The sequence below is a fragment of the Miniopterus schreibersii genome, assembly GCF_964146895.1.
Source record: "Miniopterus schreibersii genome assembly, chromosome: 13".
NCBI classification, from domain to species: Eukaryota; Metazoa; Chordata; class Mammalia; order Chiroptera; family Miniopteridae; genus Miniopterus; species Miniopterus schreibersii.
This window is the reverse complement of record NC_138113.1, coordinates 50792758-50816972: the sequence shown is the minus strand read 5'-3', so window position 1 is coordinate 50816972 and position 24215 is coordinate 50792758. Positions and strand designations below refer to the sequence as shown.

The 24215-nt window shown below is 41.8% G+C and overlaps 1 protein-coding gene across 2 annotated transcripts; it reads left to right on the top strand.

Moving 5' to 3' along the window:
* Window positions 1-400: 400 nt before the first annotated feature.
* Window positions 401-22505, top strand: POLR1B (RNA polymerase I subunit B). Of its 2 annotated transcripts, none has more exons than XM_081156564.1 (15): window positions 401-649; window positions 1581-1748; window positions 1982-2128; window positions 3313-3445; window positions 3964-4100; window positions 4852-5075; window positions 5848-6019; window positions 7294-7465; window positions 8242-8523; window positions 10424-10557; window positions 13750-13920; window positions 14489-14645; window positions 17734-17930; window positions 18381-18634; window positions 19222-22505. In XM_081156564.1, exons 1-15 carry the CDS (start codon window positions 473-475, stop codon window positions 20102-20104), a joined length of 3408 nt encoding a protein of 1135 aa, XP_081012690.1. In that variant the 5' UTR covers window positions 401-472; the 3' UTR covers window positions 20105-22505. The 2 variants fall into 2 exon arrangements, with proteins under 2 accessions (XP_081012690.1, XP_081012691.1); XM_081156565.1 differs by having other exon boundaries at window positions 411-649; window positions 14489-14650; window positions 17739-17930.
* The last annotated feature ends 1710 nt before the right edge of the window (window positions 22506-24215 follow it).

Below are 24215 nucleotides of genomic sequence, written 5' to 3'. Positions count from 1 at the left end.
CAGAGAGAATGATTCCTAGGACTCAGACTAAAGGATCTTAAGACTGGGAGGCCCCATGGGCGCCGCCAGCCCCCGACCCCCAGGACCCTCAGAACCCAAACTGGGCAGAGAGAGCAGTCAGCTATTTATTTCCTCGAAGACAGGACGCGGCTGAGGTCTACCCAGGGTGAGCAACAGCGTCGACTGGAAAGCGGGGACGGGGTTGAGGAGGAGCCTCTGAAGCTGTTGCTCTCTTCGGGCCCTGGAGCCGGCGGGAGCCAGAGGACTATGCTGAGCTGGGCCGGGGGGATTCTGGCTTGGTAGTTTCACACCGGCCGCTTCACTCCAGGGTTTCGTTTCCAAGTCGACCCCATAAAATGAACGGGCCGAGATCCGGCGGAAGTAGGGGAGCCGCATTTCCCAGCAGGCCGTGGGCGCCGTGCCTCTTTCCGGCGCTGCAGAGGCTCGTGGGCTCCAGGCGTGCAGGGGCGGCATGGATCCCGGCGGCCGCTGGCGGGACTTGCCTAGCGGGCCCAGCCTCAGGCACTTGACGGATCCGTCTTACGGGGTCCCGCGGGAGCAGCAGAAGCCGGCGCTGCAGGAGCTGACGCGGGCGCACGTGGAGTCCTTCAACTACGCGGTGCGCGAGGGGCTCAGCCGCGCGGTGCAGGTGAGTGCGGCACCTCCGGGCCGCTGCTGTCTGGCGCTGCTCGGCGGGGCGAAGGAGAGGGGCCCCGCGCGGCTGGAGGCGGTGGGCTGGGGGGAGACGGGGGAGGGGGAGACCCAGGAGGCGGGGTGAGTGGGGCACTGGCCAGGGACAGGGTCCCAGGCCGATGAGATGGCTGGGAGGTCACAGTATGACCCCAAATAGTTGTGCTTCTTGATCATGGCAGGCTCAGCGCGGGGCTTGAGCTCAGGTTGACCAGGGGAAGATGTGTTTGTGATTCCTGGATTTATACGGGATTGGAAACCGTAGTGTTTTGTAGGACAGTGGGTGCTGTAAGAGTGAGGAAGTGGCCCGCGTGGACAGAGCTTCCAACCATAATATATTTATTGTTCATAGTTAACATGTGAGAGCTCAGTGGAACAGCAGAGCTTTTCCCAGGGGGTGGTACAGAAAAGCAAATGCTGTGGAAGGGGGGAAAAACGCGGTGGTACCACCTTTCCCTTTGTATGTATGAGACAAGGTGGAATGAAATGTACAAATATCAGCCTAAAGAATGCCGTTAGAGTGTCCAGTCCTGAATATGGAGATGCTTCCATATCTATCAGTCTTACTGTGCATGTAGAGGATACAAGAAGAGACAAGGCAGGCTCTGGATTCAGAGGACAGCTTTGTTCTGTACACAAAGGTATGTATCCCTGGAGCCTACTGTAGAATCTGACACATGACAGACAGAAATATCTGAGTTAATCCCTTATAGTGTTTAGTACATAGTGAGGGTGTGAGTAGACTGGATGTAGCTTTAACTGTTTTTTTAGATGTGTCACATTGGCATTATAGGCAGCAATGTTTGTAGAAAATTCATGGGATTTGGGAGAGTCTTAGTGAAGAAGTACCTTGGAAATGCAAGCAATTAATAGTGTGAATTGTATTCCAGGCTATACCTCCCTTTGAATTTGCTTTCAAAGATGAGCAGATCTCTCTTACTATTGTGGATGCCGTCATCAGTTCCCCCACAGTTCCCAAAGGGAGCATCTGCAGAGAGCTCAACATTTATCCTGCAGAATGCCGGGGCCGGAGGAGTACCTACCGAGGGAAGTTGACGGTGAGTGCAAGTGACAGTGCGTGACTTGCATACTGTACATGGCTGAGGATGTTGGTGCCCAATAAAATGTAACCAGAATTCTGTTTTCTTAGTACTGTCACCCAAGAGATCTCATCTTTTAAATCTGAAGCATAGAAGCATCTAATATATGGCGTTTTTCTTCTTTTAAAATAGTCATTTGTTCTTGTAGATCCAGCTACTTTCTTTTTTCATAAGTCATTTTTTTCCTTTAGGCCGATATCAGCTGGGCAGTGAATGGGATCTCCAAAGGAACCATTAAGCAGTTTCTTGGCTATGTTCCCATCATGGTGAAGTCCAAGCTTTGCAACTTATACAACCTTCCTCCAAAGGCCCTCATTGAACACCATGAGGAACCGGAGGTAACTTTAGGGGTCGAGGGCACTGAATGGGCAGGTGACAGTAGAAACGGCCTGAGATAGGAGTGAGAAGATGTGAAGCTTGCTAGTGGGAGTCAGTTTTTCTTTCTCTGCCTCCAACTTTGGGTAGATAAAATGGGGCATTGATATCTTGTCTGCCTACTATGAATGGCTTGTGATGAGTTTGAAATGAGGCAATGTTTGAAAAACTGGCTATGCAATTAGAGGATATTATTATTATGGGGAAATAATTGGTAGGTTTTTCCCCCCTAATTTTCTGAATGGTATATATTTAGAGATATTTCTCTTTTTAAAGCCATCCTAAACCATAAAACTACTGTCTAAGATGTCTGCTTTACTGAACAGTAAGATTCTGTGAGCATATCAAATGCCTCATATGCTTTCCCTTTGGTGTTTCTTTTTAGCTGTGTTAGATGCCTTTGCAGCATTGAGTTGAAGTAATCAAGATTACAGACTGCCTATAATAGAGACTGTTACCTGGTGGGAAGAGGGTTTGGTGTCAGATCTGGGTTTGACATTCAGCTGCTGCAGTTATCAGATGTATGGCTTTGGGAAGTTTAATCTCCCTGAGCCTGTTTCCTCTGTTAAAAATTGATACAATAGCTATCTTACTCATTGTTATGAGGAATAAATGTTAGGATAACATGGAGCACCTACCATGATATGCCTGCTTCATAGTAGCTCTTTATTACAGAAATGTGATGTTGACTGGAGCCATTAAAAACATTTTCCTATTAATTTGGATTTCTGGTTTCCAGAGCTTTCATATGGCCATCACTTTTTTTAACTTATTTGGGAAAATCATACTTATCTGGAGGCAAAATGGTAGCTGTTTTCATTTTTAGACTTCTTTGTTTAATGCCATTTGAAGAGTGAAGTCATTTTGGGGGACGGGAAGGAAAATTAGATCAAACCTGTTTGGTAGAGAAAGTACCCTAACTTCCTTCCATACGTCCAGGTCCCTAGACCTTTTTCATGTACTTGAGAAGACTTAATTTACACACTGACAGTTTCCCAGGGACCAATGGCCCCTTTCACCCAGGTGTTCCTCCTCTTCTGCACTTTGAACTGGGTCTGTTAGGAGTGAGGTTGATGTTTGCAGTTAGTCAGTTTCATATTTACAGTTAATTATGAGTTTAACAAATTGTAATTCATCTCTTTGACAGGAAATGGGAGGCTATTTCATAGTCAATGGCATTGAAAAGGTCATCCGAATGTTGATTATGCCTCGGAGAAATTTTCCTATTGCAATGATAAGGCCAAAATGGAAAGCTAGAGGGCCTGGCTATACTCAATATGGTAAGTTGTAGTGATTTTTAGAATGTTCTTTTAGAAAAGTTTTCAGCCATTTTTTAAAAGGAGATGCATCTAAATAGAGTCTCTGGTATTTTTCTCCCATACATATATAAAATTTTGTTTTTCTGTTAAACATTTCTATATTAAGATTTCATAGTAGCAGACCTACTTTCTGATACCTTTCAAACTGAAAGAACACATGCAGTTACGTTACTGTGTCTGAGGCTGGAGGCTTGCCTGACTTGGCCAGAGGCAGGTGTGGGCCCCAAAAGTCTTCTGGTTTAGGTACCATGACACTCCGCTCAGGGTCTCTGGTTGACAGCTATCTAGCCTCTGTTTGGGGAAGATTCTTCACCCCAGGGGAAATTTGGCAAGGTCTAGAGACATTTTTGGTTACCAGTCTTGGCTAAACTTGGTGATTTGGCTCTTAATTATTTCTAAGACAGTAAAAATAATTCAGAATGAAATGATTGAAGCAATTAGAGTGTTACTGAGTTTCTGGCTTTGTTCTGTTTCAACAGGAGTGTCAATGCACTGTGTGAGGGAAGAGCACTCTGCTGTCAATATGAACCTTCACTACTTGGAAAATGGCACAGTTATGTTGAACTTCATTTACCAGAAAGAACTGTTTTTTCTTCCTTTGGGATTCGCACTTAAGGTGTGACTTACTGAATATATTAATTTTGTTACGAAGAGAGTCATTGGATGGCGGGTCCTGTGCAGAATGAACAGATTCTCCTTATCAGAGTTCATGCTGTATTAGTTACCTACTGCTCCATAGCACATTACATTGGAATTCAGTGACTTAAAACACATCAACGAACGTTTCTCATAGTTTCTGTGGTTGGGAATTTGTGTGGTTCTAGCCGAGGTCTCCAGAGGTTACAGTGCAGTGTCGGGAGGGGCTGCTGTTGTGTAGAAGGCTCTACTAGAGCTGGAGGATCCACTTCCAAGCGGTTCCTTCCAGGCTGAAAAGTCAGTGTGGGCTTTTGGCAGGGAGTCTCAGTTCCTCTCTACTGGGCCTTTCTGTAGGCCGCTTGGGGCATCTGTCTTCCCCAGAGAGTTAGCCAAGTGAACGAGGGGGAACTGCAATGCCCTTTGTGACCTAGCCTTGAGAGTTGTGTGTCGATGTTTTCGCCATATGCTCTTGGTCACATGGGCTCTGATTTGGTGTGGGAGGCGACTGTGCAAGCTTGTGAATTCCAGGATGTCAGGGTCATTGGGGCCATCTTGGTATTTGTTTTGCAAGCAATGCCCTTACTTTGGAGAGCTCACTTCAATTTAATAAGAGGAGTGCTAGTTTTTCTTGGGTATTAAAAAATAAAAAGGAGAGACTTGTTATTGAACAAATTGAATGAATTGGATGGTTTACTTATTATCGATTAAAAAGAAAATCTTTTCTGTTCTAGGCGCTTGTCAGCTTTTCCGATTACCAGATTTTCCAGGAGCTCATCAGAGGAAAAGAGGACAACTCTTTCTTTAGGAACTCTGTCACTCAGATGTTAAGGGTTGTGATGGATGAGGGCTGTTCCACACAAAAACAGGTCCTTAACTATCTAGGTGAACGCTTCAGAGTAAAGCTCAATCTTCCTGACTGGTATTCAAATGAACAAGCTGCCGAGTTTCTGTTTAAGTATGTGTGCTTTTGCCTAAGTATGTGTTTCCTGGGGCGGGGGGAGGGTGTCGCTGGTTTTTCGTGTTGATGTGGTAGGGGCTGGTGAGTCATCTGGGAGTCAGAATGGACCTGTGGGTAGAATTCTGGTCTGGCAAAGCAGGGGCTAGTTTTGCTTCTGTGGCCATCTTCACTGTCTGGTTTTGTGGTAGTATCTTTTCATTCTAATGTACTTTCTAACTTTTATTTTGAAATAACTTCAAACTTCCAGAATTGCTGCAAAAATAGTACCTTAGACACTTATCGTGACTTACTGTTAACCCTTTTACTACATTTGCTCTACTTGTCTGCACATAAATAACTGTTTTTCTTTCTGACCATTTGAAAGTTGCAGGCATCGCGTCCCTTTATTTTCCCAAGACAAGGGCTCTGTCTTTTGTGACCTGCTGTGCCATACATAGATCAGCGAGGTCCAGTACACAGCCATGGGCCGTGTTGAGCGCTTGAATGGCCAGCGCAACTGAGAAACTGAATTCTTAATTTTATTCCACTTTAATTAGTTGACGTTTAAATAGCCCTTGTGGCTTATCACTGCCATGTTGGCCAACACTGCTGTAGACCTTGTTTGTGACTATATCCTGTTCTTTCGCTTATACTGCCTGTAAGATGAAAAGGGGTTTTCTGAGTATGAGTAAGGACTTTAAGTAAATATGAATTGGGGCCCTTGGTTAGTAGGATGGCAAGTAGTAGTAGCAGCTGAATCGTTTAAAGCTTTTTCTTTCTATTTTGACAGCCAGTGCATCTGTATCCACTTGAAATCTAATACTGAGAAGTTTTATGTACTTTGCCTCATGACCCGGAAGCTGTTTGCTTTGGCCAAAGGAGAGTGCATGGAAGAGAATCCTGATAGTTTAGTGAATCAGGAAGTGCTCACACCCGGGCAGCTCTTCCTCATGTTTCTGAAGGTGGGTGCACGTTGCTTTCACCTGGACCCCGTTGTACCTCGGTAGATTGGGGTGACAACACCCCATGATGTTGTTTTCTGCGTGTTTACAATTTCTCGTTTTGACAATGTACATCATCTCTTTTTTCTGTTTTTTTGTTTGTTTACCTAGCAGTAAGGTACTTAATCAAACATCCCAGCTTGTTCCAGGTTCAGAAATGTCTGGTATTTTTATGTAAGGCGAGTAGAGACAACATCAAGTCTTGGTCATAACATTAATGATAAAGTGTAAGTGACCTGTATGCATAGAGTGCACAGACAGTCCTTTGCAGAGTCCCTGTTACAAATTAACCTCCTCACTGAGATTTACTTGTAAGCCCAGCATCTGTACTCACAGCTTTCGTGGTCCTTTGCAGACGTGCATGGAAGGGTAAAATTTAGGGTGTACTGATGCCCACGCTCCCAGCTGAGGTCTGGGAGGTGATGCTCTGCCTTCTTGCTTCAGCTCTCATTCTGTGAACAAGAGTCTGTTTATTTAGTACCATATTTTTCACGTTTTTATGTTTTTGTTGGTGATTTTGTTATTTAAAAATGACCTGCAAGCATAGTGCTGGAGTGCTATGTGAGGTTCCTAAGCACAAGAAGTCTGGGATGTGCCTTATGAGAATATACGAGTGTTAGATGAGCTTTGTTCAGTCACAAGTTACAGTCCTGCTGCCCGTGAGTTCAGTGGTAGTGCATCAGCGACGTAAAACAAGGTGTCTTTCAACAGAAACACACATAAAACCAGCTTATGTATTTGTCATTTGACAAGAATGTTGTGACTTGAGACTTGCAGGAACCTAATCCTGTATGTACCTAGGAGCAGTGGTTAGCACCTGCTAATTCAGTGTTCGCAGCCCAGTACAGAGCTAAGTTACTGTCAGTAATGAGAGTTGGGTGTGTGTAGCGTGTTGGCATAGTATGGATCATTTCATAAGTAAGTTGATTTGGTGGTATTTCATATTTTGAATATCCCTAAAGTGATTTAACTTAAGAGATAATATACTGGGATGAAAGATGGAGAAGATTAAAGTAAAAATTTCCTAATTCCTTATTGAGTCAGTAATTCTTATTTAAATTCTTTCTGAAAGGTAAAAACTTTTGTTTCTCTCTGTTCTCACCATAAAATTAGACTGAAAAATTTCAGCAGCCTACAATTTCCCTGATAAAAATTAGTATCAGACAGAAGTTTTCTGTTGGTAATTTTAGTATAGCCTTTCAAGTAAACATGTAATTTAAATTTTTTCATTTCAGGAAAAAATGGAAGCGTGGTTAGTATCTGTTAAAATAGGTATAGACAAGAAAGCTCAGAAGACCAATATATCTATAAACAGTGACAATTTGATGAAGATTTTAAGTCTGGGAACAGACCTTACAAAACCATTTGAATATCTCCTTGCTACTGGGAATCTGCGTTCTAAAACAGGTGAAATTAAATAGATGGGCTTCAAAAAAATAGTCTTCGTTTTAGTTGTGTTTTTCAAGTTATTTGCTTAACGTAGATTTATATCACTATGAGAGGTTCTGTTTAAACGGGAACTTTTCCCTTTCACTAAGGACAGATTTCACATTTTGACAAGTTTTGACAAGTGCGTATCAGTCTGAAGGGCTTTCGACAGACAAGGTGCCTGAGTGGTTTAAGTCCAGTTCTAATGATCACGTATTTTCTGTGCCTCCTTCTAGAAAACTGAAGACAGTTCAAAGATCTGTGTAAACTAAAGATGTCTGGGGAAAGGTCACCTGGACAAGTGGTCTGAGAGGGTTCTTACATGTGCCCAGCCCTAAACCACTTGCAGCAGAATGACCTGGAAAACTTAAAGGTGGCAATGGAGGGCCCAGAAATCTGCATTTTTAAACAGATGAAACTGATACAGATTCTTTTAGAACTAACAACTGTTTTTGTATTCTCCAGCCTGTCTGATGAATCCCATTTAATTACTTGCTATATTGTTATTTGTTGACGGTTTCCCTACAGTGGAGGTTGTGGAGGAGATAGGGAACCAGTCAGGCCTGATACAGTTTGTGAAATCTGGAGACTTTTACTACTTTTTGTAAAGTATTCCTGCTCATCTGAGCTAGTAAACTTTGTAATAACCCACTCTGTGATTTACAGTGTGCTCTGAGGTTTTTCATCAAAGCCTCAAATAAAAATAGACTTTTTTTAAGTTTAGTCTGTTTTTGAATGACGTTTGTTTTATTAAGGTCTTGGCTTCCTGCAAGATTCTGGACTTTGTGTTGTGGCTGATAAGCTGAACTTCATCCGCTATCTCTCCCATTTCCGCTGTGTGCACAGAGGGGCTGACTTTGCCAAGATGAGGACCACCACAGTGCGCAGGCTGCTGCCAGAGTCTTGGGGTTTCCTTTGTCCCGTGCACACCCCCGATGGGGAGCCTTGCGGTCTGATGAACCACTTAACTGCCATATGTGAGGTCGTCACGCAGTTTGTGTACACGGCATCTATTCCAGCTTTGCTCTGCAACCTGGGTATGTGACAGGGTAACAGTCTCGTTGGGTGTGTGTGTTTTCACAGGTCAAGGCTGTTGAATTACGCTGCTTTGGGGGCCGAACAGAGAATCCCTGCAGGCATTGATTTTACTCTTCTGTGCAGGAACGGGCTGGTTTCTTCACTTCTGCATAGGTCAGATGCATTCTTAGAAAATGAATGGAGGAGAAATTCATGTTGTTGCAGTTTTGTTCTTAAAAAAAACAAGAAGATGTGAAAGCATTTGAAACAGCATTTAATACTGGCAGTAACCTTTGCGTCATTCTGCCTGCACCTGTTGGGTCGGCTGCTGCACCTCTAAGCAGGAAATGACATGGGTTTTAGGAAGACAGTTAAGAAGGAAGTTGTCCACCCTTATACCTGGAGGTCTTCAGATCCACAGCCCTTGTTCCTGGGAGCCTGGCAGCTGCTCTCTGCTCTTGCTGTATGCTGTTCTTTAGGTGTGCTGCTGGGCTTGGGTTTACCTTCACACATAATGATGCCCTTTCTTTGGGCATTCTTCACTATGTTGGTCCTGCAGTTCTCTGGTTGTGACCTGGAGACAGTTTTCTGTGTCCTTGCTGGTCTGTGAGTGGGATCTCCACTGGAATTCAAGTTTATACGCTAAAATTTCCAGTTCCCAGGATTCAGGTGGTAGGCTTTCCAAATCAACCAGAAAGGCATTGAGTCAAGAGTCAGGAAATTTCTGCTTGAAAGTATTCCTGCCAGTTAGATCCTTTCAGAAGGGAGCCTCAGGGAACATAATTCAAAATTACTCGAGATTCAGAGGTCATAATCGGTGTAATGTTCAGGTTCTCTGTCAACAAGGAGAAGAATCGTTTTGTTTGCACCAGTGATTAAAATGTCAGAGTGCAGGAAAGGGTAGAGAGGTGGAGAGTGTATCCCATGCAGGAGAGATGGGAAGGGCTCTGGTTCTGGGGGAGGAGACAGAACGGAAAATGCCTAACACCAAGCTGGTAACCTGTAACACTTGGTAAAATACTTGCTTTCTTCAGCAGGTATTCATGGATTGTGGAAGAGTATTTTTTTTTACTTAATTACAGTTGGTTCTTGATGTTTGTGGTACTTTTGTTCTAAAAAGTTACAACTAACGCCAAATTTAGAGAAGAGCCATAGCTCCCAGGGAAAATAAAGGTTCAGCTCCTATGAGCCTCTGGTCATAACATTTTTGTCAGCCTGTTAACACAGCCTTGTTTAACATTGTGATTCACGAACATCGAGGTCTCGGCCGGTAGCACTGTAAGCTACTCTAACATGTACTTCTTCGTGAGGCACACAGCCTGTGCTCAGCCACACTGGGCAGCTCTGCTCTCAGGGGCTATTTAAACAGAAACCAACAGAAAGCACAGGAATGTAGTATACGTGGCACTGAGCAGACTGCCGAGAGGATGCTTGTTTGCCTTCTGAGCTGAGACAGGAAGACATGTTTGACCACAGCTGGGAGCATGTGTGCAGGCGACGCAGACCCCAAAAGTGCCGAATGACCCCAAAAGTGCCATTAGTTATTGATACTGGGGTTACAAATAATTTTAGCAAGTAGGCAGATTTGCAGATATGGAATCTGTGAATAAAGGTGATTGAGTGTAAGTAGATTTTTGAGAAAAGTTATATTTACATGGCTCAGAAATGAAAATATAAAAGTGTACAGTGAAAGCCTCCCTGCTTTCCTAACCCTGCTGCTCTCCCCACAGGCCAAGTCACTAGTTGTATGTCTGTGCTGAGATGATTGGGAACTTACTTAAGAAATAGAAAAACATTTTGGTTTAGAGACAAGATAACTAGATATCTAAAATGATGCTACAGCTATGGACCCATCTGGAGGGAATTCGTAGTGTTGGAAAAGGCATCCTGATGCAATGACCCTGTCTGTTCCTTCCCCAGGGGTTACTCCAGTTGATGGAACGCCTCACCGCCCGTACGCTGAGTGCTACCCTGTCCTGCTGGACGGTGTCATGGTTGGCTGGGTGGATAAGGACCTTGCTGCTAGCGTTGCAGCTTCTCTCCGGCATTTTAAGGTGACCTGAGTCTTTGTAAATTGTTCTATCCCTTGATCTTAGGTTTCAGTCCTTTTGTAGTTGTTGAGGTAGTCCTGGGGCAGGCTAGAGTGCTCATAGGTCTGGGCGTCAGAAGTAGATTCTGAGAGTATCTTATATCCCCTGGTACTGACCTCATAGGTTGGGGTCAGTGACAGATATTTGACCCGTACACCTTTTTATTGGTAGTTTCACTGAGGCCCTAGTCTGCTAACTTAACAAATTTTAACTTTTCTTCTTTGTAAATTCCAGTGGCATGTACGGGATGTCAAAATATGAACTTTATATTTCAAGTCATGTTAAAGATATGCAAGATGTATAAGTCATACATACCCTGTTGCTTTCTGGGTCTTGAAAATATATTGTTAAGAAGTCAAGGAGAATGACATTCCTTGGAATTTCCTGCTAACAAGAGTCTTGGCCATTAGAAAATTTGTTCTTTGACAGTAGGATGAACTGTAGTTCATACTTTGTTTTATTTTGTTTAGTTTTTGGAGGGGGGTTAGTTTATAAAGTTGTCTTACTCAGATATAATTTTACACTTCAAAGGTGTTTGGACAGCACAGAGAACTCCTATATGCCCATTACCCAGACCCACCAATTGTTGTCATTTGTATGCTCTTTATAAATATGTACATATTTTTTTCTTCTAAACCACTTGAGGGTAGTTTGTAGACATAAGCCCTTTTCCATAAAGATTTCAGTGTATTTTTTCCAACAAGAACTTTTTGTCTTAAATAACCACAGTACACCTACCAAACTCAGGGAGCATCACGTTGCTAGAATCCACAGCTGACACTCAGATTACACCAGTTGTCTCAGTAATGGCCTTTACAGCTTTTCTCTCTTCCCGGCTGAGACCCACTCCAGAATCACGTGTTACGTGTAGTTATGTCTCTCTACTCTCCTTTAATCTGGAACGGCTCTCTAGTGGCTTTCACATCTTGACTTTTTTAAGAGTACAGGCCAACAGTCAGAGAAAGACAAATATCATATAAGCTCACTTATATGTCAAATCTAATAAACAAAATAAACTGACGAACCAAATAGGTCCAGAGGCATGGATGCATGGAACAGACTGACAGATCTCGTAGGGGGAGGGGTGTGGAGGGATGGGAAGAGATTGACCAAAGAACTTATATGCATATATGCAGTCCATGGACACACGCAGTAGTGTGGTGATGGCCTGGGGTGGGACAGGGGCTGGGTCGAGGGGGGATGTGGGAGTAAAATAGGGGACATCTGATAAACTGTCAACAATAAAATTTTTTGGTCATGTGTCACTTCCTTGTGGTGAGATTCACCATGCCATTTCAGGAGGCATGTGATGTTGGCTGATTGCATGACCGGTGATGTTAACATTGATCACTTCAGGGCCGTGTTTTTTAGGTTAATCTGTACTCTTAGAAATTTTCACTCGTCAGTAACTTGTGGAGAAATAACATTTGGAAGCCCTTTTCTTTTCCTCATCAAATTTCCTCCCACAAGTTGATGTGTTACATTCTCTGCAGAATTATTATATCTCATTGATGATTCTTTGCTGAGTTAATTATTACAGTTATGGTTGCCAAGTAGTGGTTTTCTAGCCCTGTCGTTTGTTCTGTGTTTGTTAGTTGCCATTCTGTAAGGGACAGCTTTCCTTTCTCCTCCATTTATTGTTCTTTTATTTACATCAGCAGAGATTTATAGATGCTTGTTTTATTTTGTGAGTATTCTGTTACTGTTTATTTTGATGCTCAGATTGTATCAGATTTGAATCAGATTTGACCCTCTGGTCCCTGAAGGGTTGATTTTGTTTTGTTTTTGTAAAGAGACATAAAATTTACCATTTTAACCTTTTTCAGTGGTATTAAAGTACACTCATATTGCTGTGCAGCCATCGCCCTGTCCATCCTCCAGACTTGTACATGGTCCAAAACGGAAACTTCTGCCCATTTAGCAGTGACTCCCCCTCTGCCCTTGCCCAGCTCCTGGTAACCACACAGACCACGTTCTGTTTGTCTGTCAGCCCTCAGTGGACGTAGGTTGCCTCCACCATTGGCTGCTGTGAATCGTGCTGCTGTGAGCATGGGTGTGCCATTTCTGTTTGAGTCCCTGCCTTCAATTCTTTTGAGTGTATACTTGGAAGTGGAATTGCTGGGTCATTCCCTAATAATCATCATTCGCTAATAGCAATGAATAATGAGTCTTAAATTCCTGGAATAAATCCCACTTGGTCAATGTTGTGTTATTTTCTTTAAGAAATACTGATACTTTCTTTTTTTAAATTTTATTGTTGAGAGTATTACAGATGTCTTCCATTTTTCCCCCTTTGCCCCCCTCCACCCATCTCCCACCCTACCCCACCCCACTGATATTTTCTTGAATATCAATAATTTATTTATTAAGATTTTTTAAATCGGCATTCGTCTCTGCTCTATTAAAAGAATGAGGGAGTTTCCCTTAGTTTTCAGTGCTCTGAAACAGTTTGAGGAGCATTGGGCCACTTGGTGGCAAGTCTTCGAGAATTTTCGTGAGACCATCTGGTTCTGGTACTTTCTTTGGGGGTGCTTTTTTGACACCTTTATTTCTAATGTGGAAATCAGTTTTTAAGCTTTCTACCTCTATTGAGGTTTCTTAACTTTTGATTTAAGAATTTCATTCATGTTCATTCTTTCATTTTTATTGGTAATGTGTTTGTCAGTCCCCATAAGTTCTGATATATAGGTTTTGTTACATTTTTTCCAATTACTGTAATTTTGGTTTGTATTTTTCCTTTCACCCAGGAGTTGACTAATAGAAGTATTTTTTTGTTTTGCTATTTAATTCCCAGGTGGAAGAGCCTTTTCATTAAATAAAACCAGTTTCTATATTGTAGACATCAGAGAACAGAATTTCATTTAGTACATCTACATGCACATTCTTGGGTTACCTTTTCCCGCAGTCTCAGTCATTAAGTCATTACCAATTTGCCTGATAGTGAGGCTGAGCCACCAAGAAAGTAGAGTTTTTTCCAGCTCTGGGTGTGGGGTGAGTGGCATTCCCTGAGGGAATGAGACTTGCAGGGCACTGTGTTTCTTACCTGCAAATTCCTAAGATATTGCTTTTCATATTTGGCCTACTCCCCGGGTGGCAGGGGATAGATATAAAACACATCGGTTGTTCTTGTGTGAACTCTCTTTTTGTTGAAAACAGGTGCTGAGAGAAAAAAGAATTCCTCCCTGGATGGAGGTGGCCCTTGTCCCCATGACAGGAAAACCAAGCCTGTACCCAGGACTGTTCCTTTTCACCACTCCTTGTCGGCTGGTGCGGCCTGTGCAGAACTTGGAATTAGGCAAAGAAGAGCTGATTGGAACTATGGAGCAGGTATGTGGACTGTGTGTTTGCTAGGTTTATGTGACACGGTCATGTACAACTTCCACAGACTTAGCTGTTGCTTTAAGTGTTATTGTTTAACAATAATGCAGCATTGGAAAGAAAGCCAGAGCTTGCTTCTTCCTGTGTGTGTCTGGAAGCAGTTTTCATGTGTCCCCTCACTCCACGCACACATTGAGTGTGAGAGGGTCGGCGTCTCGTTACCGGCCCTTTCCGTCCTGCCCAGTTCCCCAAGCTCCTTTGCACTTGGCTCTGCTTGGGTGCTGAGGCTGAACCATTCCCTTAGACTCACTCACAGCCTTTGCCTGCATTTTTGCAGTTGCAAAACTACTTAAAAATTTCTTTGTACTACTTAAAAATTTCTTTTTTCCAATCCCCCTTTGCAATTGGTCCAGGGTAGATTTATATTGAAGTATGTAAGGCAAGTAGTAGTTCTGACTTATTGTGGGTCCGTCCCCTCAGTGTTCACTGTGCTGGGTGGGGAAGGTTTCCTTTCAAGTCTTTGAGTACTGAACTCAGAGAAAGAGTTAACATGTTAGCATTCATCCTTCCTCTCCAGCTCTTCATGAATGTTGCTATCTTTGAGGATGAGGTTTTTGCTGGAGTGACCACCCACCAGGAGCTCTTCCCTCACAGCCTGCTGAGTGTGATTGCCAACTTCATTCCTTTCTCCGATCACAACCAGAGTCCAAGGAACATGTACCAGTGCCAGATGGGTAAGGTGGCATGGGGACGATAGCAGTCACACAGAAGAGAAGTGCTTGTTACTTTTTTTACTTTGAAATAATTTCTAACAGAAAAGTTGTGAGACTGGTACAAAGAACATCCATAAGCCCTTTACCTACATTTTGTTGATATTTTGCCCCATTTGTACTATCTTCCATTAGAAGGTAAGTTGCAGGCTTGATACCCCTTTACCCCTAAATATTTCAATGCATATTTCCTAACGAGGATGTTCACTTGTATAAAAAAGGACAATTATTAAAATCAGGAAATTTAACATAGTATTTTATAGGCCTTGTTCAGACTTTGACCATTTATACCAAAAATAGGGTTTATGGCAATTTTTTTCTGTGTAGCACCTCATCCCAAGATACCACACATTGTATTTAGTTGTCTTATCTTTTTAGTCTCCTTTAAGGTAGAACATAACTGTAGCCTTTCTGTCTTTCTTGTTATTGACATTTTTGAAGAAAAGGGTAATTTTGTAAAATGTTCAGCGACTTGGGTTTGTCTGAGATCTTGTTTTTTAAAAAATATATCTGCTGATTTAAGAGAGAGAAAGGGAGGGGAGGAGAGAGATAGAAACATCAATGATCAGAGAATCACTGATCAGCTGCCTCCTGCACGCCCCCTACTGGGGATCGAGCCTGCAACCCGGGCATGTGCCCTGACCGGGAATTAACCGCGATCTCCTGGATCCTAGGTTGATGCTCAGCTGCTGAGCCACGCCTGGCTGGGCAAGTCTCCTAGTTTTTATTTCTTTGAAATATCTATTTCCTTTTCCCTTGCAGGAATTGGGTATACAGTTCTAATTTGACAGGATTTTTTCTGGCACATGAAATACTTTATTAGCTGTCTATTCTTTTTTTTTAATCCTCACCCAAGGATATGTTTTTATTGATATTTTGAGAGAAACATCGATAGGCAGCCTCCCATATATGCCCCGACCAGGGATTGAACCCACAACCTAGACGTTCTTTCACAGGGAATCGAACCTGCAACCTTTTGGTATGTGGGACAACGCTCCAAGCAGCTGAGCCGCCTGGCCAGGGCTAGCTGTCTACTCTTGGTCTCTCATTTCTAATTAGAAGTCAGCAGTCATAGGTTGTTTCCCTGTAAGTTTTATTTTTCCTCTGTCCTTAAGATTTTCTCTTTATTTTTTGGTTTGTAGCAGAATCACTATGATATGACTACATACGATGCTTTTTGTGTTTGTGTTGCTTGGCATTTGCTGGCCACCTGAAATCTGTTTTCTAAAAAAGTTTTAAATAAAATCTGTAAAGTTTTCTGTCATTGTTTCTAAAAATAATTGCTTCTGCCCATTCTCTGTCTCCTGAGATTTCAGTTATGCATCATGTATGTTAAACCTTTCATGTCCTGTGAGTCATTGGGTTTCTGTTCTCTTTTTTCTAACTTTTTCTTTCTCTTTATATTGAATCATTTTTATTGATCTATCATGTTCAGACTTTTTATTCTATTTCAGATACTTCATTTTGTAGCCTAGAATTTCCATTTGTTTATTTTTTATAGTTTAAATTTTCTCTGAGATTCTTATCTTTGTTGTGAACATATTTTATTTTACATCTTTGAGCAGTTATGCAACTAGTCTTTTAAAATCATTGTCTGGTAATTCCAATGTCTGGGTCGTCTGAGGATGTCTCCATTCACCGCATTTTTTTCTTGAGTATGGGTAATGGTTTCCTGTGTCTTTTACATCTAGTAATACTGGATCATGTCGTGGACATTGTAAATGAATGATGTTTTGAGGAACATGGATTCTGTTATGTTCCTTTGAAGAGGATTGGTTTTTAGATTTAACTGGTAGATAACTTAGCTGAACACAGCAGCTGAAGTTGCTCTTGAGGGCTGCTTGGAAATGTCCCACGCATGCATCATTCAGGACTCCACCAAAGATCTGGGATCAGTTCATATGCAGAATTTAAGGCTTTCCCTGTGTAGTTCTCTCTTTTCTGAAATTTCCCCCTTTAGTTTTCGGTTGCTATAGTGCTCTGAACTCTGTTTCTTAGTTCTTAAATTCTTTCAGACTGGGTTTCTATCTAAGCTTTAGCCGCTACACTGACTGGGCCATTAGACCAAAAAACACAACACCAGACCTGGAAATTCACCCAGGGCACTTTCTTTTGCCCAAATGTAAATTCCTCTCTAGTTTCTGACTGCTTTTGGTTACTCTTCAGTACTTTCAGGTGGTGTGTATATGTGTGTGGTTGGTTTTTATTTTTTACTTTTTTTTCTGGGTCTTATGTGTTAAGGGTGGTCGTGTAAAAGGAACCCTCTACTACTGGAAGCTGGGAGTCTCCTTTACTGTATTTTAAAGAATTCCATTATGCATGTATATTTATTTTAGTTTTTTAAATCATTTGGGTTGAGTCCTGGCTGGTGTGGCTTAGTCCCGTTGAGCATCATTGTTTGGGCACCAAAAGGTTGCCAGTTCGATTCCCGGTCAGGTCACATGCCCAGGTTGTGGGCTCAGTCCCCAGTAGAGGGTGTGCAGGAGGCAGCTGACATATGTTTTGTTCTTCCCTGTCCCTTCTTCTCTAAAAATCAATAAAAAAAAACCTTAAAAAAAAAATCATTTGTGTTGAATTGATTCTCTGTACTGTAAAGTGGTATAAAAAAGTCTTACCTACCCTCTGAATGCCAGTACCCAGAATTAACAAATAGTGACATTTTGCTCTGTGTATGTAAGAAAGTGATTAGGTAATAGTTACTGTCCCCTTGTACTCCTTCTCTCCCCCAGTAACGTCCTGTAGTTTATATGTATCCCTTGCATCCCTCTTTGGTTATGTTACACGTGTCCCTGACCTAGGTGTGGAATTGTCTGGGGCGTGTTGTAGATACAGGTAAATAGTACCATGAAACGCTTCTGTCCCTTTTCCCTCTCGGCACTGTTTTCACAGTCTGGTTGTGGTACGTGCAGGTCGTTTATTGTCCCTCTGTAAGCGTAACCACCATGACTGATTTGTTCATTCCCCTATGGTGACTATTTTGTTCCCAATTTTATAGTTCACCATTTATAATCAAGGGGGAAAACGAAATGCTAACGTGTTTCTCCCTTTGTAGGTAAGCAAACTATGGGCTTCCCACTTCTCACTTACCAAGACCGATCCGATAATAAGCTATATCGCCTTCAGACCCCACAAAGCCCTTTAGTGAGGCCGTGCATGTATGACCACTATGACATGGACAACTATCCAATTGGGACCAATGCCATCGTTGCTGTTATTTCGTACACTGGCTACGATATGGAAGATGCCATGGTAAGTTTTACCAAGAGTAGTTTCATCCTTTTAACATTTAACCATTTTCTTTACTGTGAGGTCACTGTGTCCCCAAGTGCCTCATATTTGGCGTGTGAGTGTTCTGTTAAATGATCAGTTTCTGCTCTGAGTTAAAAGCGGCAGCCTTGAGGGTTCTGCACTAAGTATTCAGGTATGCATATTTTGTGCATATTTGTGCATGTAGTTGAATAGATGTTAAGTGAATGTAAAGTAATCTTGAATATTTCTACCTTTTGTGTTGGTGCATGATTGAATTTTAGGCCATTTAATTATAAATTGTCTGGGTTTTAGTAGTTAGTGTAGGTGACTGAGAAAATGTGGATAGTTTTTAAACCGAATGCCAGCTAACCTAAACCAAGTATAATTCTGACCCGTTTTATTTTGAAAATCTTCATTTTTCTTCACTCCCTTGATTCTTTGACGTTACAGATTGTGAATAAGGCCTCTTGGGAACGAGGCTTTGCTCATGGAAGTGTCTACAAGTCTGAGTTCATAGATCTTTCTGAAAAAATTAAACAAGGAGATGATAGTCTGGTGTTTGGAGTCAAACCTGGTGACCCGCGGACTGTGCACAAGTTAGACGATGATGGGTTGCCATTTATTGGAGCACAGCTGCAGTATGGAGATCCATATTACAGCTACGTCAACCTCAATACTGGGGAGAGCTCTGTGATGTTCTACAAGTAAGTTGTGGTGCCCGGTGCTAATTTTAAAGGCCTTTCTCAGTGAATTGCTGGAGGCCGTTGAAAATAGTCTTTTAACAGGAGAACTTTTAGAGAAAATAGAAGTAGTAGCTCAGTTATTGACTCAGTCTTGACTGAATTGGCATTTATAAGATGAGACAAAGTTTGCTGTTTGTCATTCTGCCTTTGCTTTTCTACTTGTCAGTCTCTTATAATTGATGGCAGTTTTCCTGGCTTATTTTAAAAGTGTATTATTCAGATTTGATCGTCACGCTCATGCATGTTGTTAGGAATGTTTCCTACCTAAAATGTTTATTATCGTGCCTCTTGTTAAAAATAAATGTTTAGCTTGTTTTACATCTGTAAGAGTGGATTCAACAGGTCTTCATAATAGTTTCTTAATAGTTGTTTAGAGGAACAGAGTTCTGTAGTTAACGAAAACCAGCAGCCCTACTCAGAGATACTTTTAGGGAGAAGAGAGGTAAGAAGTTTTGTGAATCCTTTATGAAGCACTGATTATATATAAAACTTACCTCTATAAGTTTAGAGAAATACTTTGACCTTTTGTATGGTTTAATTTTTCCTAGGAGTAAAGAAAATTGTATTGTGGATAACATCAAAGTGTGTAGTAATGACACTGGAAGTGGGAAATTCAAGTGTGTTTGCATCACGATGAGAATCCCTCGGAACCCAACCATCGGAGACAAGTTTGCCAGCCGGCATGGGCAGAAGGGCATCCTGAGCAGACTGTGGCCGACCGAGGACATGCCCTTTACCGAAAGTGGGATGGTCCCAGACATTCTGTTCAACCCTCATGGGTTTCCGTCCCGAATGACTATTGGTATGTTAATTGAGAGCATGGCAGGCAAGTCTGCAGCTCTGCATGGTCTCTGCCACGATGCCACACCCTTCATCTTTTCAGAGGAGAACTCGGCCTTGGAATACTTTGGTGAGATGTTAAAGGCCGCGGGCTACAACTTCTATGGCACCGAGAGGCTGTACAGTGGCATCAGTGGGGTAGAACTGGAAGCAGACATTTTCATAGGCGTGGTTTATTACCAGCGGCTACGCCACATGGTCTCAGACAAATTCCAGGTCAGAACCACAGGAGCCAGAGACAGAGTCACTAACCAGCCCATTGGGGGGAGAAATGTGCAGGGTGGGATCCGTTTTGGGGAAATGGAACGGGATGCACTTTTAGCTCATGGCACTTCTTTTCTCCTTCATGACCGCCTCTTTAACTGTTCTGACCGGTCGGTAGCCCACGTGTGTGTGAAGTGTGGCAGTTTGCTCTCTCCGCTGTTGGAGAAGCCACCCCCTTCGTGGTCGGCCATGCGCAACAGAAAATACAACTGTACTGTGTGTAATCGTAGTGACACTATTGACACTGTTTCTGTGCCTTATGTTTTTCGGTATTTTGTAGCTGAACTGGCAGCTATGAACATCAAAGTAAAACTGGATGTCATTTAATTTGATGTGGCCTTTTGGGTTAGGCTGTCAGAGTAAAACAAAGTGTCACTTCAGTGAAGATGTTGCTGTGTTACCCTGAATTTTTCTCAAGGTTGTTAGAACCCTCAACCAAAACCTGGCAACCAAGAAATCAAGGTTCTGTGTCTTTCTGGTGTAATAACCACTGAAGTTGATTTTCACTGTATTTGTTCAAAAAATCCACAAGTATCCTCTCTTTTTAAATGACACACTGGTAAATAGGATATACAGGGAAAAGTTTCCAGCCCCAGGTTCTTAGTGTGCTGCTTTTAACAGGCGGTGACTCATTGCCCATCTAGAGTACAGACATGATGCAAGCCATGTGTGTGACTTTGTATTTTCTAATGTCCACATTAAAGTGAAAACAAAAGGTAGAAATATTTTTTAACAGCTTTATTGAAGCATAATTGTACAAAACCCAGGTTTTGGGTTCGATCCCCAGTTGGGGTGTGTGCAGGAGGGAACTGATTGATGTTTCTCTCTCACATCGATGTGTCTCTCCCTTCCCATCTCTCTAAAATCAGTAAAAACATATTAAAAAAATAAGCACTGCACATCTTTATTGTATGCAGTTCACCAGTTGGGGTAATAAACGTTACCTCTGAAAGCTTCCTGTGCCCTTTCGGGTTGTTTTGTTTTTATATTTATTGTTTGTGTATTTTCTAGCTTTTATTGTTTATGAACACTGAACTTGACATCTAACCTCTTAAGGAATTTTTAGGTGAACAATACAGGATTGTTACAGATACAGTGCTGTAAACAGATTCGACACTCATCTTGTGTTGGTACTTCATACCTATTGAATAGCAATTCCCCATTTCTATCTCCGGCCAGCTCCTGGTAACCACCATTCTACTGTTTCTGTGAGTTTGACTATTTTAGATGCCTCACAGAGGTGAGTATATGCAGTATTCATCCTTCTGTGACTGGCTTGTTTCACTCAGCATAATGTCCTCCAAGTTCATCCATTTGCAGATGGCAATATTTCCTTTTTTTAAAAAAAAATGTTTTTATTGATTTGAGAGAGAGGAAGGGGGGGAGGAGAGAGAAACATCAATGATGAGTCATTGATCAGCTGCCTTCTGCACAGCCCCTACTGGGGATCAAGCAACCTGGGCATGTGCCCTAACCAGGAATCGAATTGTGACCTCCTGGTTTATGGGTCAGCGCTAAACCACTGAGCAACACCGGCTTCGCAGTATTTCCTTTTTAAGGCTGAGTTATCCAGTGCATATATTACATTTTTACTCATTCATTTCATGATGGACATTTAGGTTGTTTACCTAACAGAAATGTTAATACTATATTAAATGTAATATAGCCAGAATGCCATTTCAATATAATATTAAAAATATGGAGAAATTTTACATTCTTTTTTCACACTCAGTCTCTAAAACCCAGTGGCTGTTTTCTGTGTACGTTTCATTGTATTTCATTGTTCTGTCCCCTGTTGGTGGATACTATTTGGGTTGTTCTAGTCTTGGCTATTACTGTGTTTGTAGTAGCTAGCTTTATATACACTTGTGCAAGTATAAGATGTTACGTAAGTTAAAACACTTTCCTAAGATTATTCTCTTCTGAGTCTGGCTTTAGGTGTCTGTCACTAATTATGAGGGAGATAGGGCTAAACTGAGAAATATCCATTCAAGGTATATCCTGTGTTTGCGTCATGAAACTTGAAAAAATTTAGGAAAAACGACCTTGAATGTATTAGCTGATACCTCCTCCCTGTGTTAGTAGGATCCCAACTAGATCATCCCACCCCATTCCAGTCTGCCTTCCTCATAATTCCACAGCTGATGTCTATGTTCAAGTCTCCAGGTTTGTGTAGCAGCATCAAAAATGGTAAAATCATCAAGATTTTCCTAGCTTTTGTTTTAAATTACAGATTCACAACCGTGAGGTTGACATTGAGACAATTTACAGAGCGTAGTCCTTTTTCACCAGCTTCACATATGCTCACTTGTGCATGTGTGTAGTTCTGTTCACTTTTGTGCGGATGGATGTGACCACCATAATCAAGACAGAGCTGCTCCATCTCCACAGGCTCTGCCATCTGCTCCCTTCCCTTATAGCCATCCCCACCCCATCCCCATCTTTAACCCCTAGCAACCAAGAATCTGTCGCCCATATCTGTAATTTGATTTCAGTAATATTATCTAAATAGAGTCATAGTTTGTGACCTTCTGAGATTGGCCTTTTCCACTCAACATAACTGCCTTGAGATGCGTCAACGCTGCTGCATGTATCAGTCATTCGTTCCTTTTTGCTGCTGTGTAGTCTGCATGGCTATGCCAGTGTGTTCATCCAGTTAACCTGTAGGAGCACATTTTGGTTGTTACCAGTTTTTGATGTTGACAAATAAAGCTCCTCTGAACACTCATGTACAGTTTTTGTGTGAACATTTTCATTTCTCTGAGACAAATGTCCAGCAATGAAATTGCCAGGTCACATGGTGGTGGTGTGTTGTCTTAAAAGAAACTGCCAAACTTTTCCAAAGTGACTGAACCATTTTACATTCCCACCAGCAATGAATGAGTGATCGTTTCTTCCACATCCTGACTGGCAATTGGTGCTTCTGTGTTTTATTTTGGTCATTCTGATAGGCGCGTAAGTGATGTCTCATTGGTACTTAATCAGCACATCTCTAATGGCTGATGATGTTGAACATCTTTTCATGGGCTTATCTGTATCTGCTCAGTGAAATGTCTGTTCACATCTTTTGCTCATTTTCTAAGTGGACTGTCTTACTGTAGAATTTTGAGGCTGCATTTTATATTCTAGATAGAAGGCCTTTATCGTATAAGCATTCTAAATATTTTCTCCCAGTCTGTAGCTTATCTTTTGTCTTAACATTTCTTTTACAAAGCAAAATATTTTTATTTTTATAAAGCCCAATTTATCAATTTTGGGGTTTTGGTGGATCATGTTTTTTCACATCATGTCTAAGTCTTCACCAAACCCAAAGATTTTCTCATGCTGTCTCCTAACGGTTTTGTAGTTTAACACCTTTTTTTTTCCTTTGCCTATGAACAGTTAGTCCCTCAGGCACAATTATTTATTATTTTTAATCCTCACACGAGGATATTTTTTCCATTGCCTTTCAGAGAAAGTAGGAGGGAAAGAGAGAGAGAAACATAGATGTGAGACACCAATTGTTTGCTTCCTGCACATGCCCTGTCCACGGCCGGGGACTGAGCCTGCAACCGAGGTACATGCCCTTGGCCAGATTCAAACCTGGAACCCTTTAGTCCCCGAGCCAACAGTCTAATCACTGAGCCAAACCGGCTAGGGCTCAGGCATCATTATTTGAAGACTGTCCTTCCACTGAATTACTTTTGCACCTTTGTCAAAAGTGAGTTGGCCATACTTGTGTGGAGCTAGTTCAGTTATTTAGTTATTATTTCATTTTATCTTGGCTTACTAACCTAGATCTACATTTTCATTTTTAGTTGTTTTCTTTAAAATTTCTAGTGTAAGAACTTTGTAACAGTATACACTTCCCCCCCTCTTGGCCTTTGTGCCATTTTTGTCACACATTTTATTTATACATGTGATGAACCCCATAATACATTATTATTTTTGCTCTAAGCAATTATCTAAACATCACATTTGCCATGTCTGATGATCTTTAAATACCTGATCTTTAAATACCTGATTTCTATCTCATGTCATTTTTCTTGAACATCCAGGGCTTATGTCAGTGTTTCCCATAGCCATCTTAAGCTTTCTTATGTGGTATGGGAGCAGCCATCAGGCCCAATGGACTCCTGTGCTTCTGACCAACTAGCTATAGATTGAAACCCTTCTTGGGGTTTATTAATTTGCTAGAATGGCTCACAAAACTTAGACACATTTTACTTACTAGGTCACCAGTTTATTATAAAAGAATATAACTCAAGGTCCTGCTGGGTAGCTCAGATGGTCACAGCATTGTCCCAATACACCACGGCTGCAGGTTCCATTCCTGGTCAGGGCACATGTAAGAATCAACCAAACACATGGAACAACAAATCCATGTTCCTCCCTCTCTCTCAAATCAACAAATAAAAATTTAAAAAATATATATTTTTTAAAAAGAAAAAAACCAATG

Bases quoted from the DNA above. Each gene is read 5' to 3' on its own strand.
- POLR1B (XM_081156564.1), top strand. From the start codon at position 473: ATGGATCCCGGCGGCCGCTGGCGGGACTTGCCTAGCGGGCCCAGCCTC. The intron at 1,749-1,981 runs GTGAGTGCAAGT...TTTTTCCTTTAG, and splicing joins CCTACCGAGGGAAGTTGACG to GCCGATATCAGCTGGGCAGT. The intron at 6,020-7,293 runs GTGGGTGCACGT...TTTTCATTTCAG, and splicing joins TCTTCCTCATGTTTCTGAAG to GAAAAAATGGAAGCGTGGTT.